The sequence below is a fragment of the Perca flavescens genome, chromosome 8 (assembly GCF_004354835.1).
Source record: "Perca flavescens isolate YP-PL-M2 chromosome 8, PFLA_1.0, whole genome shotgun sequence".
Taxonomy (NCBI): domain Eukaryota; kingdom Metazoa; phylum Chordata; class Actinopteri; order Perciformes; family Percidae; genus Perca; species Perca flavescens.
Window position 1 is genome coordinate 28,142,215 of NC_041338.1, and position 15,351 is coordinate 28,157,565.

At 40.5% G+C, this 15,351-nt stretch overlaps 1 protein-coding gene across 1 annotated transcript; it reads right to left on the reverse strand.

Moving 5' to 3' along the window:
- Window positions 1-290: 290 nt before the first annotated feature.
- Window positions 291-9,775, reverse strand: syt12 (synaptotagmin XII). Its single transcript, XM_028584857.1, has 5 exons — window positions 9,367-9,775; window positions 4,620-4,835; window positions 3,690-3,810; window positions 3,080-3,213; window positions 291-1,610 (listed from the first exon to the last, which is right to left on the reverse strand). Exons 1-5 carry the CDS (start codon window positions 9,658-9,660, stop codon window positions 1,437-1,439), a joined length of 939 nt encoding a protein of 312 aa, XP_028440658.1. The 5' UTR covers window positions 9,661-9,775; the 3' UTR covers window positions 291-1,436.
- Between the last annotated feature and the right edge of the window lie 5,576 nt (window positions 9,776-15,351).

Genomic DNA, 15,351 nt, shown 5'->3' on the forward strand with positions numbered 1-15,351 from the left:
TAAATAGGAACATGTTGGCGTTATTTTGTCACTTTTGTCACTTTTGTCACAATTCGGAGCAGTAGGCTAGTTGGAACCAGTTACCTGCAGGATCTGTGCTAGGCTAAGCTAATGCTGGAGCCGTCAGACAGCGTTACAGCACGCACGGAGATGAGAAGGGTATGTATCGACTTGTCTTACTCTGGGGGTTACGGTGAATAAGCTAAATTCCCAATAAGTCGGCGTGTTCCTTTAAACCCATTTAAAAGGGTTAGTATACTTTACATCACAAGTTCCCAGAGGTGTTTTAATTATAATTAATTGATAAGCAACTGTATTGGTGTTAAATATAGTGTTCTATAAATTAATTTGGAGTCTGATGTCTATTTAAGTTGTAATACTATGAAAAACATGGGTGTGACGTTAGAGGAAAACAACATTTACTCTGTTAAATATGCTTATGCAACTTGTATTGCATTAATCATGGTAAAAATAGAACAATAAAACTTGACATTAATATGCTGATTACATCTGATCTGGCCACCCTGTAACAACTGCTACAAATTACAATTATTTCACCTGGATAAGAGTACCTGGATTTTCTTCAAAAGCATAATAAATACTGAACGTACTAAAACCTCTATTATTTGTCAATCTCACTGTTAACAAATTACACAAGCAAATCCATTAGAGTTAACTCAATTCGGCTCTAAAACCGCTAAAAAATCAATGAAGAAGGCGCAATCAATGACTGGTTTGAAAAGACAAATTAGTATTTTCCTGAAAAAGAGGCAATTTTACCCAGCCGTCCAGTCGGTCATTCTCGAGACAGCTATAACAGGCTACAACCAGAGTAGGCACCATGCAGAGAGGGGGTTCCGCCTACCTAGGCTGGGTTCCTTTTGTTAATTAAAATTCACATCAAAAGACTTTTGAGAAGGGAAAAAGTATCCACATATTCATGTCTCCTCTGCTGTTATTGTGGTGGAGAATTGTGATTCAGCCAGATTCTCAAGCCAAGAGCACAAGGTAAAGATATAGAATGCACACCATTTGAAAACTCATCAATTACTTTTAGTGTGAAGTTTGGAATATGCACTGCTCCTTTCTAAATGCCACCCTCACCCATAATGCACCCGAGCCAGAATGAAGCCAAATACTAGAGAAAGGATTTAAGCATATATTTGATCCAGGGATCAATAAAAACACCCAGTTCAGAGTCAAACACTGGCATTTCAGATTCCTCCCCCTTACATGAAGATAAGGTGTTTACTTCAATTTGTTATTCACCAGCAGAGTGACACATACCCCATGCAATATCCATCTGTGGGCCAAAAACTCTTATCTTACTCCAAACAGATTTGAACATGGCACCAAATACTGGGAGAGGTGAAAGGAACCTGAAGAATCGAGTGTTTTACTTGAAACAGGTCGGGTGTGTGTGAGAGCAAAGAGGGTTAGATCCTGCGCAGAGGGTGCCACATGGACACAGGCTTCCTCAGAGTGGCCAGCATCTGGTTCCAGTGGGTGATCCCCATCCCGCTGGCCTCTGGGCCGATGATCACGTGGCCCAGGTTCTCGCCCCGGCCGTCATCAGTGGCTTCTGCCACTGTCACCCTCAGGGAGAGTTCCTGCAGACGGCATAACATGACTACACAACCTGCTGAGCAAGCATGACTCGGCATCTTCTTTACAGCGTGGTTAATCCATATATTAATTATTTAAAAATCAGTTAAACTGACGTGTAATAACAATATTTGCTATGTGTTTTATTGTTTTTGGCATTTTAACCTCATCACTTTTTACTCGCATTTAATTGTATTACTGTTTGGCTCATTTTGTAAATAACCAGAAGTGTAACAGTTGCGTCTTTGTGCTTTAAAAAATGTATAGGCAGATCCATTTAAAAGGCACATTTATACTGCAGGAAGATTTTAATGATGTTGTCATAGTTATTAGTATTTATGGTTAAACATGTGGCTATTGGGAATGGTTTGTCAGTCGGTCCACCACTTTAGTCCTGAAGGCTGAAATATTTAACAACTACTGGATGGATTGCCATGACATTTTGTAGTTATTCATGGACCCCAGTAGCCTAGAAATCTAGACTCCCCCTAGAGGCAGCAAATTTATTTGGCAGCCAGGGGGTGGGTCTGGCTTGTCAGAGGAGGAATCCTAAAGTCATTAGTGATTCCCTGACTATTGCTTTAGAGTCACCATGAGGTCTACATTTGTGGTTTTGAGTGAAATGTTTTAATAACTATTGGATAAATTGCAATGACATTTGGTACACTCATGTCCCCCAGCCTAAGGATAAGTCAAACATGTCCAATACTTTGGTTTATGACCCAATACCTGCAAAGCTAATGACCTCAGCTATAGACTACTTTGTATTTAGTGCTAATTAGCAAATATTAGCATAGTAACACGCTAAACCTAGATGGTGAACATCAAAAACAAGTAGTCTGCCTGCTCAATAACAGAATGTTAGCATTTTCATTGTGAGCATGTTAGCATGCTGACATTAGCATTTTGCTCAAGGCACCACTTTGCCTCAGTACAGCCTGACAGAGCCATTAATGTGGATATAGACTCTCAGTATTGTTGATCCTTCTGTATCCATACTCATTTTGTGTTATTGTATTATTATACTATATTAATATTAACTTATTTAAACCATTATTTAACCAGGATCTCTCTAATTATCTCTCTTCTTTTTATGAGGTAACACATAAGCAGAAGAATCATGAAGAGAGAGTCATGAAGGAAAAACACTTAACTATTTAAAGACCCTGTTCATTGCAAACACATTGTCAGTAATCATTATGAAAACATTATTGTGAATTCCATACAGTCCACTGAACATGTAAATTAGCTGTCAGCTGTATGTGCATGTTGAACTACACAACGTTCATATTGTTGCTGTAATTATTTAAATACTGTTGTGTTGCTACTATTGGAAATGCTGGTTTATTATTCTATTAGTGTTTGTATCTTTCTCATCTTTTCCCTTGACCTAAATTCCACATGTGGATTAATAAGTTTTATCTTATCATTTCTTCATTCAGGCCTAGTGTGGTGCCACAGTCTAAAGTCTCACCTGCAGGACGATGGACGGCACAGAGAAGATCATAGCTTCATTGAAGATGGGGTTTGTGTCGTCCCTTTTGGTGGAAGTCTTCTTCTTGCTGATCTTCCTGCCATCTTGCAGGAGATAAACTTTGACAAACGGATCTGATAACGACAATGACCGAATGAGATTTCGACCCCATTTAAAGCTTCTAGAACCCAAGCTACACATGTACAAACATAAACACCCACTCATACAGCTTGTAGAGCATGTAATAAACTCCTCATTAAAGAGCAATCAATTAGAAGCGCAGTCCTGTACACACTATTAGCTCTGTGGATGATAATGACAGTGTTTCAGTGGGTGACCTTTATTGGTACAATGTTAGCGTGGTACTTATCTGGTCATTTCATGTAATGAACAAGTCATTTAAGTCCCATCTGTCTGTATATGTATATGAATAAATGTATCCTCTGGGAGCTGACATTAAGAGTCTGTTATTACTGACTCAGTAAGTATTGTGTTCAGTCAAGGGATAGGAGTGATTTTGAAAAGTTTGGATACATTCAAAGGCAGACAGAGACACACAGATGTATAGGTAATTATACAAAGAGTCAGAAAACAAACAAATATCCCTGACCTGCAGTGTTCTTGCTGTTGGTCCACAAAAGGTTCTTGCACTTGGCCACAACCACTGTGAGGCGCTCTGCTGTCGGCAAATAGCTGAGAGACAACAGGATCTCCCCAACTGCATCCACAGCCTGTGGAGTCATGGCAGACATTAAATATAACATTACATGTGCCAGTCTGGGTGATGATGTGACAGAAAGCACACGTATAAGTGAATGTAACGGAAATGTAAATTTAATTAAAATTGCCTAATTTAATGATCTTTATATATTATGTATTGCTTATTTTATTGTGCATAATCTAACCGCGAATTGAATGCATCAAGTTGTAACAGCTTTTACAAATAGCTACATGTATTAACTGATCATAATTAAACATGGTTAATATTTCATTGGCACATTCTAGGCTTCACAGTCATGGATACTCTTGCTGATATAAATAATGTGAGTAAGACTACGGGAGTCATTTTGTTAATGAGGTTGATGAGAATGGAATCTTTATAGAATGATCATTCATGCTACTGTAGTTTGTGGTCACTTTTTCTCATGGTTGGAATATTTTCACCAGTGAGAGTTAACTGGGAAAGTAGAACAAACCATCAGAATGGTTGTGACAGTTGAAAACCCATTTAGTGTCTTTTTATCGGATTATAATAATCTGTTATGCATTACATTTAGGAAGGAATCCACTCAACTAAACTCAGCTTGTAGTTTTGCTGAAAGTCCAGCAGGGGTTCTCAGACACCACCATACTTTCTTAAACATTACAGTGAATACAGTATTTGGATACATTAGTTTACTGTAGAAGGTAGTACCTGTCATACTGGAAATGTGCCCCAAATCTGCCTAAAACTGTACATTTTATTATAGCATTATTTTTCTGTGTTGCATTGCATCATGTCAAATTGTACCCTATGCCACATTAGTGTATTGTAACTCACCTTATTGACATCTTGAAGGTAGAGCCAGGCGTTGAATGGTCTGATGGTCAGGTCCAGGTCTGACAGCTTGAGATCTGCCACTCCCGCGCTGATGTTTCTCTCGTCAGCATCAATACCAAAAGCGGCACAACGCAGGCTGTACTCCTCCAACAAGGACGAGTCCATGGGGATGGAGAAGTGCTCATCAAAAATCACAGTAAATGCATTCGTCTGGACCTGCGAGAGGCAGAAGATGGTTGAAATGTAGGAATTTATATAATTGTTTTTTCTTTGTGTGAATTTGAGAGGCATCACCGGACAAGAGGATAATCAACTGAATTAAACTTTTGTTTAAGGGTCAATTCACCAAAAATAAAAAAAAATACAACAGACTGAGATTTCTACTCCCACAGCATACAAAGGAGGTAAACCTTTTGGGTGGTAAAAAGAAAGAAATAGTACCCTTAAACTCCTGGCAGGCTGTGCTGTGGACTATCCATAGTAACGGGGACATTGTTTCTGAAAAGACACTGCTGTTTTTTAAATGCAATTTTTCAATATTATCAGCATCACAATCTATTCACTTTACGTTTAAGTTACGGCCATACTCCACATTAGCTTGTTCTGCGTACAGGCCTTATTTATTTTTCTATGTTTCAATATGCACTTTGCTACTGTTTGCAGTTTCTGGTTAGATGCCAAACTGCATTTTGTTGTACCCGTGCTTACTGTGTGCAAATACAATAAAGTTATATGAGTAAATGAGGCAGCGACAGTCAAAATAGAAGCCATAAAACTGAACTGAGCTCAAAACCAGGAACAACAGTGTAAGTTCATCAGAAGAATGTCTGACATAATGGAGAAGACACTGCAGAGAAAAAGTAACTTATTGCTTTTCCAAGTTCCCTGATAAACATTTGGTGTCTGCATTGTTGAGAACATGCAGTACATTAAGAGCATAAAGTCATAGCCGGTACTTTCCTTTACACTTGCAAACCCATTTGCACGGGTTGAAAACAACATTTTTTGCGGGTTTTTGTCATCCAGACTCATAACCAAGTGATATTATTGCTTGTCACTATTCAATTTATTTTTTTGGCAGCCAAAACAGCTTTAAAAAAAGACTTAAGGCAGCTTAGCCTGGCCAGTAGAGCACACCATAACTGCTTCAGATTGAAGTGAGAGACTCAGCTGCCACAGCCACAGTGACCAGCATTGGCTATGTGGCTAATGCTGATTTCAGGCCATCAGATGCTAAAGTACGTGCTGAAACAAAGGTTTACAAAGCGGACGGAAGTTACCAGGCAACTAATACATGTGCAGAGGAGAGGGGATTTAATAATAGCTCCTTTTCACACCAGTGGCTGTTGTTTAAGTGTGAAATACAATGAGGAATATTACTGCTAAACACAATACAAAAACTAATACAAGTAAAAGAAATTTGTGGTCAGGATTTGTTTCTGATAAAACAACAACTCACTGTACAAAAGAATTGGGAATTCAAAGCACTAGGTCTGCAGATCAGCCTGTGAGACCGACCTTAGATTCTACCTAATTTCAAACAGATGAACAGCATTATAATCATACATCCAACACCTACAGAATACAGAAAAGGCCCATGCTGTGGCTGCAACTGCTGCTGTGCAAATTTGTACATAAAGAAAGAAAGCATCCAAAGCAGGGAGTATCTCTCTGCCAGCCCTGCACACAGACCTGCACTCCAGCCACACAATATGTCTGTCTGCACTGTTAGGCTTATGGCTTAGGGGGATAACAATGGCGATGTGTGCGGTGAAAATGAGGCAATAAAAGCTCAGAGGGAGGCATGTGTGTGTGAGCTACACTAGACAGAAAAAAGGAAGAAGAGTGGCATGCACATTATTACAGGCAAAACAAAAGCAAAGAGCAGAGACGGCAAATTAATGGGGAAAGAAGGAGATTGGGGGAAAATGGTATGAAAGAGGGAGTGACAGAAAATCAGTGACAACAAGAACAAAAAGAGGAAGAAAAAGCAGAGAGAGAGAGAGAAAGAGAAAGAGAGAGAGAGAGAGAGAGAGAGAGAGAGAGAGAGGCTGGCTTGACCATTAGGGCGAGAGAAGCTGTTGTCAGCATTTCTATGGTCTTCACCACCCCTCGACATTAAAGAGGGAACCACTAAAGGCGCTGCTTGCATTATTATTACACCCAGCCTGAACACATTAATACAACAAAACAACATGCTCAAGTAGCTAAGAGGAGCCCTGGTGAGTCTGTGTGCCGTCTCTGTCAGCCGGCACAAACTGTACACGACCACATTGACACGAGGCAAGATGACGTCGACTCACTGGCAACGTTTCGCTAAGAGCAGAAGGCGAGTAGCAGGTGTAGCAGATGGAGGAATGTCGCCTTGTTCTCTTCCTGCCGAAAGGTCACTTCATGTTAGATTCAAGCTTTGCTTTCATTGTTTTAGTTGAGAATTCCAAAAAAGAAAAGAAAAAGAAAAACACATTTCGGCCAGGAAAATAAAATAAAGAAATATGCATAACAAGAATACGAGCAAATCAAAATGATGAGACATTAAGACTAAACTAAAAGATAATTACAAATAGTTACAATTATTAGGTAGTTACGTATACTAACTTAAAAATGTTGACTCAGTAACTCAAAATATGGTGGTAGTACGTTATGGTAAGTAAGTAATACTAATAACTTTATTCATAAGATTTTAAGTTACAAAATGCGTCACAAAAGACACAAAACGAGCAGATTTATAATACAATGAAAAACAAATACTTATGATTGTAAAGAGAGAAAATCAATGGCTGTAATTAAAAGAACAAATGCAGTGAAAGCACAGAATAAAAAAACTAAAACTAAAAACTAATAGAGTTACCATGAGTATTTTTATTTGGATCATTTTCTCTTTTTCTGGTAAAAATGGGCGTTCATACATACAGTACATACATCCTTTAACACAATATAACATTTTATATTGTGTTATAAATCATGATATTTCTGGGATATTAACTGAGAAAAGTTGAGAAGGTTTATGGAAAAAATAAACTCACAGAAATATCTGTTTTTGACTAATCCAGAAAATGAAATACCTGTACTTCATCACATTGTCTTGCTCATTGATTTGCTGTCCCCGAAGGCCTTTTACACCCAGTAACAGGATAATATGGTTTATACTCATGGTAGGCCTATATATTGTCATATCAAACAACCTTTTTATCTAATCGCCACTCACCTACATGATATTGTCACTTGCAGCATCATCATTAACATTTTAAACTGAGTGAACTGAAAATGAATCACGCCTCATTGTAAGGATTGTTATAAATGTCATTGTAAAATACATACCATCATCATTATAACCTCAATTGCAGGTAAACAAAAGTTACAGGTTACATTTCACAGTGAGGGATCTAAAAGTCAATCACATCTACTCCTGATGAAGGCAAAGGATGTGAAATCGGCTTTCCTGACTACGTCCAGCTCCCAGGGGGCTCGCCACTCAAGTAAATGAAATGGGCTCTTCCGTCAGACAGAAAGGAATTGGCTTGTCAAGCGCCTCTCATCCTGTGGGATGTATCACTGTCTCAGTAAAATTCAGCCAAGGCTAGAATCTTCAACACAGTTCAAGCGAGCCAAAGCTGCCCCCTGAGCGCGACAGCTTCAGACGCGACAGCCTCACTGCTTTCCCTCAACGTCAGGAGCCACTTTTATCCTCAGTCCTTTGCCTGCCTTTATCGTAACGGCTTAACAGCTAATTAACCATCTGAGAAGCTTCCCCACCCCCCACCCACCCACCCTCAGTCCTGAATCTCAGCCCCATTAGTAGTCTGGTGGCAGTTATGTTGAAAGTCTCTAACGATGAAATTAAATAAGTCTTTAATTGTTAAAGAATGTTTGAAACACAGAAAAACTAGCACTGTCTTTGTTTAACATTGACATAATAGCCATGTTTGCACATATATTCACACTTACAAACACACTCTGTAGTGCTGAAGTAAGGATTTGCTGTATAATTTTGTTTTCATCATCAACCTTAGAGTTTTGGACTGTTGATGGGACAAAACAATCAATGTGGCCTTGCAATGGCCATTTTTAGCCATGCTAAGTGTTAAATGAATGAGTAAGGAATGGTTAGCTAATGATTAGTTACTGATAGACTGATTCAAGCACTAATGATTAGTTACTGGTAAACAGAATGGTAGCTACTGATAAATGAATGAGTAACTAATCATTAGCTAACTTACATTACTCATTCATTCATCATTAGCTACCATTCTGTTTACCAGTAACTAATCATTAGTGCTTGAATCACTCAGTCAGTAACTAATCATTTGCAAAGCTGAATATTTGAAACCTGATTTTCTTTTTTTACTGCAATGTTAACTTGCTAGCAGTATTCCTCTTCACTGCCTTTTTCCTGGCGCATTGCTGTGTTTCTTGGTGCGTAACCACCACCTGTGGATAGTGGAATAGTGTAACACCATTGGCAGGAATGTGTACTGCGTCAGCTGCATGCACATACACATGTCCTCGGGAACCCACTCTTGAACACACTGCTCAATAGCGCTACTAGTATTCAAAAACTCCACAGGGTACCCTGTTAATTCATTCCCTGCTCAACATAACTAACCTCCAACTCCTTATATATTCAGAGAGACACAACTACTATTTTCAATGTCAAGCTTTCACACTTAAGTCCACATAGCTCCACATACTCATATGGAAAAATATATATATTCATATAAGCACAAAAAGACAATGGCTTCCTTACCCTTGTGACTCCCACATTGAGCTCCTCTGGCCCCAGGGAGACTCTGATGAAGCAGCTGGGGAAGTCTCCCTCCTCCCTCTCCAGCAGGTCTTTGCCCTGGTGCAGAGCGATGTGGAGCACGCCCGTCCCCTGACCCGGATGCCTGGACTGCTCAAACTCGAGCGTCACCTCCAGCTGGCCGACAGTGAAGTCGTGGCCGAAGTTGTTGGCGATGGAGGAGATGGAGCTGAGCGAGTCGGTGGAGATGGACCGGTGGAGCTGGGCCATGCCTGTCGGGTCCAGCTCCCGGCTCATCAGCTCCAGGTGGCCCAGGTCCCTGAAAGCGTCCGGGGTGTCGCATAGGGCCAGGCTGGGTTTGCGGCTGGAAGTGGCGGAGGTCCGCCGGTGGTTGTTGGCAGCGACACGCTTCAGGGAGTAATTAAGTAAGGGATGAAGAACATTTTAAAAGGTACTTAGATAGAAAACTCACAGTGAGCTGGGTATCGTTCAAAAAGTTTCGATAGCTGTATCGATACTGAGTCATACCGTGACTTTGATACAGTTTCCTGGACGATACCAATTTTATGAAATCCATTTTAACAAAAGAAATTAAAACATTACTACAAAATCTTCTTTTCTTTTTTTTTTTTCAGCTTCCTGCATGCCTTTAAGATGTGTAATGTTAGGCAGCCAATCACCAGCATATTTATCTTGGTAGAAGCATGCTGCATGCTTATTGGCTCACTGACGCTGCTGAGATTTACTTCTTAGGTATTGAAATTTTGGGTATTGAATGACTTCTATACTCGAAACTAAGCAGGCAATTCCATCAGTATTGATCAAGTATTGAATTCGATTCTCAGCCCTAGTGAACTGTTTGGAACTACAGGAAGAACTTGTTGTTGTTAGAACATACAACCAAAAATAGTTCACATGGATGTATTCACTAGTGTCTTGTAGTCTTTAAGGTTGTTTTTTTTTTTATTTACTCTAGCATGTAGTATTCATACAGAATATTTATACTAGAACAGTAACTTTGCGAGTCGGATATGGACATCTAAAAAAATTAAATGAACCTCACTATAAAGCTCTGTGAGCGGAGCTGCAGATTCAGGTGATAACTCCCTGTAGGTTCATCACTACGAGCAACACCTTTCACATCATTTTTACATTAGTTGCTTTTACTTAACTCATATCAACTTTTTCTAGTTTTTACCATTATTGCTGTCAATAAAATTGTACACACCAAAGCAACAGATGAGAGCTGAAAAACACAGTGGTGCAACTGACACGCAACAGAAACGCCAAGCTCACGCCACGCTCACGCCACGCTCACGCCACGCTCACGCCACGCTCACGCCACGCTCACGCCACGCAGGCAGTGTGAAAGAGGCCTTACTGCAACCTCACAAAACTTCTCACCTCCCTGTCTTTTAAAGATGCGATTTTGTGCACAACACTGAAAATGTACCTTTTGTCTGACTTCTGAGAAGGAGGTTCCATATTTTTCTTGCAGATATCGATAGTCAAAGTTGGGGAACGGAGACGGTGCGGGGAAGGTTCCAGATTTCCACAACTTCCAGATGTTAAGCCCGGCCACGGCCAGCAGCACGAAGAAGCCCGCCAGGTAGATCCCCACCTCCCAGCCGGGCGGGTTACGCACCACTGAAACAGACACACAAATCAAGTGCTTCAAGCGATCTTTACTTCCATTTCAGCAATGGTAGCATAATAGTTGGCCTCATAACTGTCCGTATTTTATATTTAATGGGGGAGTTTGATCACTGGTGGAAGTGCACAGTTTAGGAGAAACAGAGAGAAAGGCTTTTTATTTTAAGACCAGTATGAGTCTGACAAGCTCACAATCATTCAGCACAGTCAGCCACTGTTTTGGGCCTTGTTATTTACAGTAGCACTGGAAATTGAGATGACTTTGGGAGCATTTGGGATGCATAAAGTTTTATGTAAATCAGATAATAGTTTGGGACAAAATGACAGACAAATTAAATTGCCACGCTAAATTAAACGTCAGAGCATCTCAGGTTGCATTCAGAGAGGGATTATGAGAGCGTGCCAAGCTGGCTTTCTCAAGATGAATTGCTTCCGTGGGAGGATTTTGACAGCTCTTTTTAACACAAGAGATAAGCCAATTATAGGTCAGGTCAAAATGTGCTGTAACATTGAAGGCCTTCAGCTGGAGACGAGGCCGGAGGAGTTTAAATCTTGTGTAAAAAGGTGACAAAAGCTGTCATATAATAGACCACAGAATAAAAATACAAACAGCCTCGTCTCTCATAGTCTGATACACACACTCACATACATTAACAACAGTCTGGATAAAATCACAAGCATTAATCCACTAAAGCATTCTGCATTATCATGCAAAAATAGTAAAGGAATATGCAGGAACTGTCCACTCACCACTCAGATGGTAGCCTGATATATCCCCACTTTGAGCGGAGGACATGGTGCTGCAGCCAGCCTGAAAAAACAACAACATCCAAACATAAAATCTGTTCAAGTGACTTTTGATGTTAGAGGCCATAACAGAGTTAAGTCTGACAACTGTTGCCAGATTTCATCTTAGAACAAACTACACAAAGAGAAATCACAGAATTAATTCAAAATGGCATTTTGGTTCATGATCCAGAATAAAAATTGGGTTATTTTTCCTCTGAAATATATAGATACCGTTTTGCCAAATGAAATTAAGTTTTCAACCTTTGCAAGTAACAACATTTTGAAAATATAGTCATCCTTATAACCTCTCAATCTCAGTATTTTACCTTCAACATGAATCAGAGTGAACATGGCTAAATTAAGCTGCTTTTGGGCCACAGGGAAAAATGTACTGTGGGGACCTAACGACTCCTGACATCTACTGCTGCTTCAGATACATGAACAGGTAGGGGTACCTGCACAATAACATGTATAACAAGATATGTCAGGGATCTTGGTACATTTTTGCTCTGGGTCCTCTTCACAGGACTTGGTTTCCATTAGGGGTGGGGGAAAAAATCGATACAGCATAGTATCGCGATATTTCTCGTGGCAATACTGTATCGATACACAGGCGCCAAGTATCGATCTTTTATTATTTAAATTGCACATCAGAATTTAACTTTTTGGTAGTATAATAATAAAATCAATTGCTTATTCAGTCCACCAGATGGCGCTGTTTGTTTTCTGGTGAGGTCAGCGGGGTGACTGTCAGCGTGCAGGAGGATGTAGATAAAATAAACATGGCAGCGTCAGAGAAAGAAATCAGAAATGCACCATCTGCGTTTAAATCAAGTGTTTGGACTTTTTTCGGATTTTTTAACAAGGAGGGGACAACTGAGATGGACATGGGATTTGCAAGGAGTGTCGTATGCAAATAAAATACTCAGGGAATACCACAAACATGAGGGCTCATCTCACACGCCACCATCCAGAGTTAGCGTTAGCCGAGGACGGTAAAGCTAATGCTAAACCAGCTCCGCCGAAAAACCAACCAACACTGGACACACTTAGCTTGACAAAGCTACCTCCCAATTCAGAGCGAGCTAAGAAAATAACTCAAGCCATCGCCTACTTCATGTGCAAAGACCTGCGTCCATACAACGTTGTGGAAAATGAAGGATTTTGTCACTTGCTAAAAACACCGGAACCAAGGTACGTGACTCCGTCGCGCCGTTTTTGTACTCATTTTAATTGTAAAAAATACCTGTAGTAGCACAGCAGTGCATACCTGTTGGTATTACAGTCTAGTCCACCTTAATTAAAAATGCAAACAGTTCAGTTTGCCAGGTGTATACAACATTTATAACATATTCATTAAAGTGCTGGTTAGTTAGTCAGCTTGACATTCACATTTTACAGCAATAAAATTCATGTGAGATGAACAAACAGATGTTGACAAAGTTTTCCTTTGGGGACATAATAATGAAGTTGGAAAAAAGGTAATAAATTGCAATATATTGCAGAATATCGCAATATGTTTAAAATCGCAATAATATCGTATCGTGACCTAAGTATCGTGATAATATCGTATCGTGGTACCTCTGGTGATTCCCACCCCTAGTTTCCATACCAACTAAAGACTCCACAAGCTGATAAACACTCCTTCAAGTAAAAGGGAAAACCCATCAGTGAACTCACCTGCCGAGGCGATCAGTTCAAATGAAAAACTGCAAACTTTGGGCTCGAACAGGTTGATACAACATAATTACACAAATAAGTGTTTTCTGGTTAAGGTTTGGTTAGGTTTAGTCAATTACAACTACTCGGTTAAGGTTAAGGAAAGATTGTGGCCATGGTTTAAAACTCATACTGTAGTTCAATTCACAGTTTAAAAGCAGAAGCAGATATATTGTCATTTTAATTCCACGGATACTTAGCTTGTTAAAACCTGGCGCCTAAATTATCCACAATGTAGCCTATATCCACGACCTTTCACATTCCACCTCCGCAGCACTGTGGAGGAAGGTCTGGCAATGCAAGACTAACCACAATGCAACTCGACTGCTGACAGTTTGGTCAGAGATTCAGTTGTGTTAGGCTAGTAGCAGCCTTGAGCTGCTAGCCTCAAGCAGAAATGAGGAGTGGGCTACAGGGTTCTGGAAAGCTCACTTTTTTTCTAACTCCACACCCCCAGTTTCTTTTTGTCTCAACTTGACTGTTGGTTAGAGACGAGATGTAAAGTCAGACGCTTTGTACACTCAATCACCCACCTCGACTTCCTCCCTTCGAGGTTTTGTGGGTGTACGGCGACATCATCTTACTTTTGACAAATTACTAATGCTGCCGTTTTTTCCAATGAGAACACACTCACGTCTGGCCGTGTTTACTCTAGTTTATGTTGCAAGACTTGGGAAAGATTGAGGGCATATTTTACACAGCAATACAATACATTTGTAAATATCTTTTTTTTTTGGGGGGGGGCATTTTCAGCCTTTATTTTGATAGGACAGCAGAAGACATGAAAGGGGAGAGAGAGGGGGAATGACATGCAGCAGAGGGCCGCAGGTCGGAGTCGAACCCAGGCCCGCTGCCATTGAGAAGTAAACCTGCATATATGGGCGTCCACTCGACCAACTGAGCTATCCGGGCGCCCATCTGTAAATATCTTAAATAATTATACAGTATGTTGAGCTCCAGACACACGTTGTTTTTCAGACATTAGCATTGTTCCTGCGTGAGCATATACATTAATTTGACTGAAACTGCAAGGACTGTGAAAGATGAAACTGCTGATTTTGGGGCCCAGGTTTCATGGTTCTTTCTTAAAAAAAAATAGCAGCAGGTTCTGTTTTTCAAGAGAGAAAAGAGAACAGTATTTTCCTGCTCCCCCTCTCTCTTCCTCCGCAAAACAAAAATAAAAGAAGCGATGGGCGCTGCCGTATGACTCATTCCTCCACCCAACCTCCCCTCCTGCTCCCCCGCTTGTTGGAATCTCCCCATATGTCAGTTGCTCGGGAGAAATGGGAGCATTACACTAATGATATAGAAAAGGCCTGGGGAGGGGGGGTGGGGGTTTTCTACTCAATTCTGATGAGCTCTTTGCAGACCACAGCCATGCAGGCCAATTAAAGTGGCTGACGCAGTGCAGGGCCCACTGACAGCTGCTGATATCCCATTTGCGAAGCATTGAGAATCACTTGCAGAGAGGGAAGTGCGACCCCCCCCCCCCCCCCCAAAAAATAACATTAAAATCAGCTTTGTACAAGGTAAAGGTAACATATAAGTGTAGAGGAGGTCCAGAGGAAGCTTAAGAGAAGGAAGAAGAGGAGGGAGGATCAAGGATTGGGAGGGAAAGAACAAGAGAGGGAGAGAGCAAAGCAATATAATGTTTCAGACAGATTAAGTGAATAATCTGTGACGTAGCGTGGGTGCCCTGGTTCCTCAGTGGCTTTAAGGTGGCAGAATACTAACAACTTCCTCAAATAGAAATACATTTGAAAACAAGGAGGCACACAGTTTTGTAAAGTCTGTTAATTTGTGCCAGTGGATTTGAGGAATTGGATG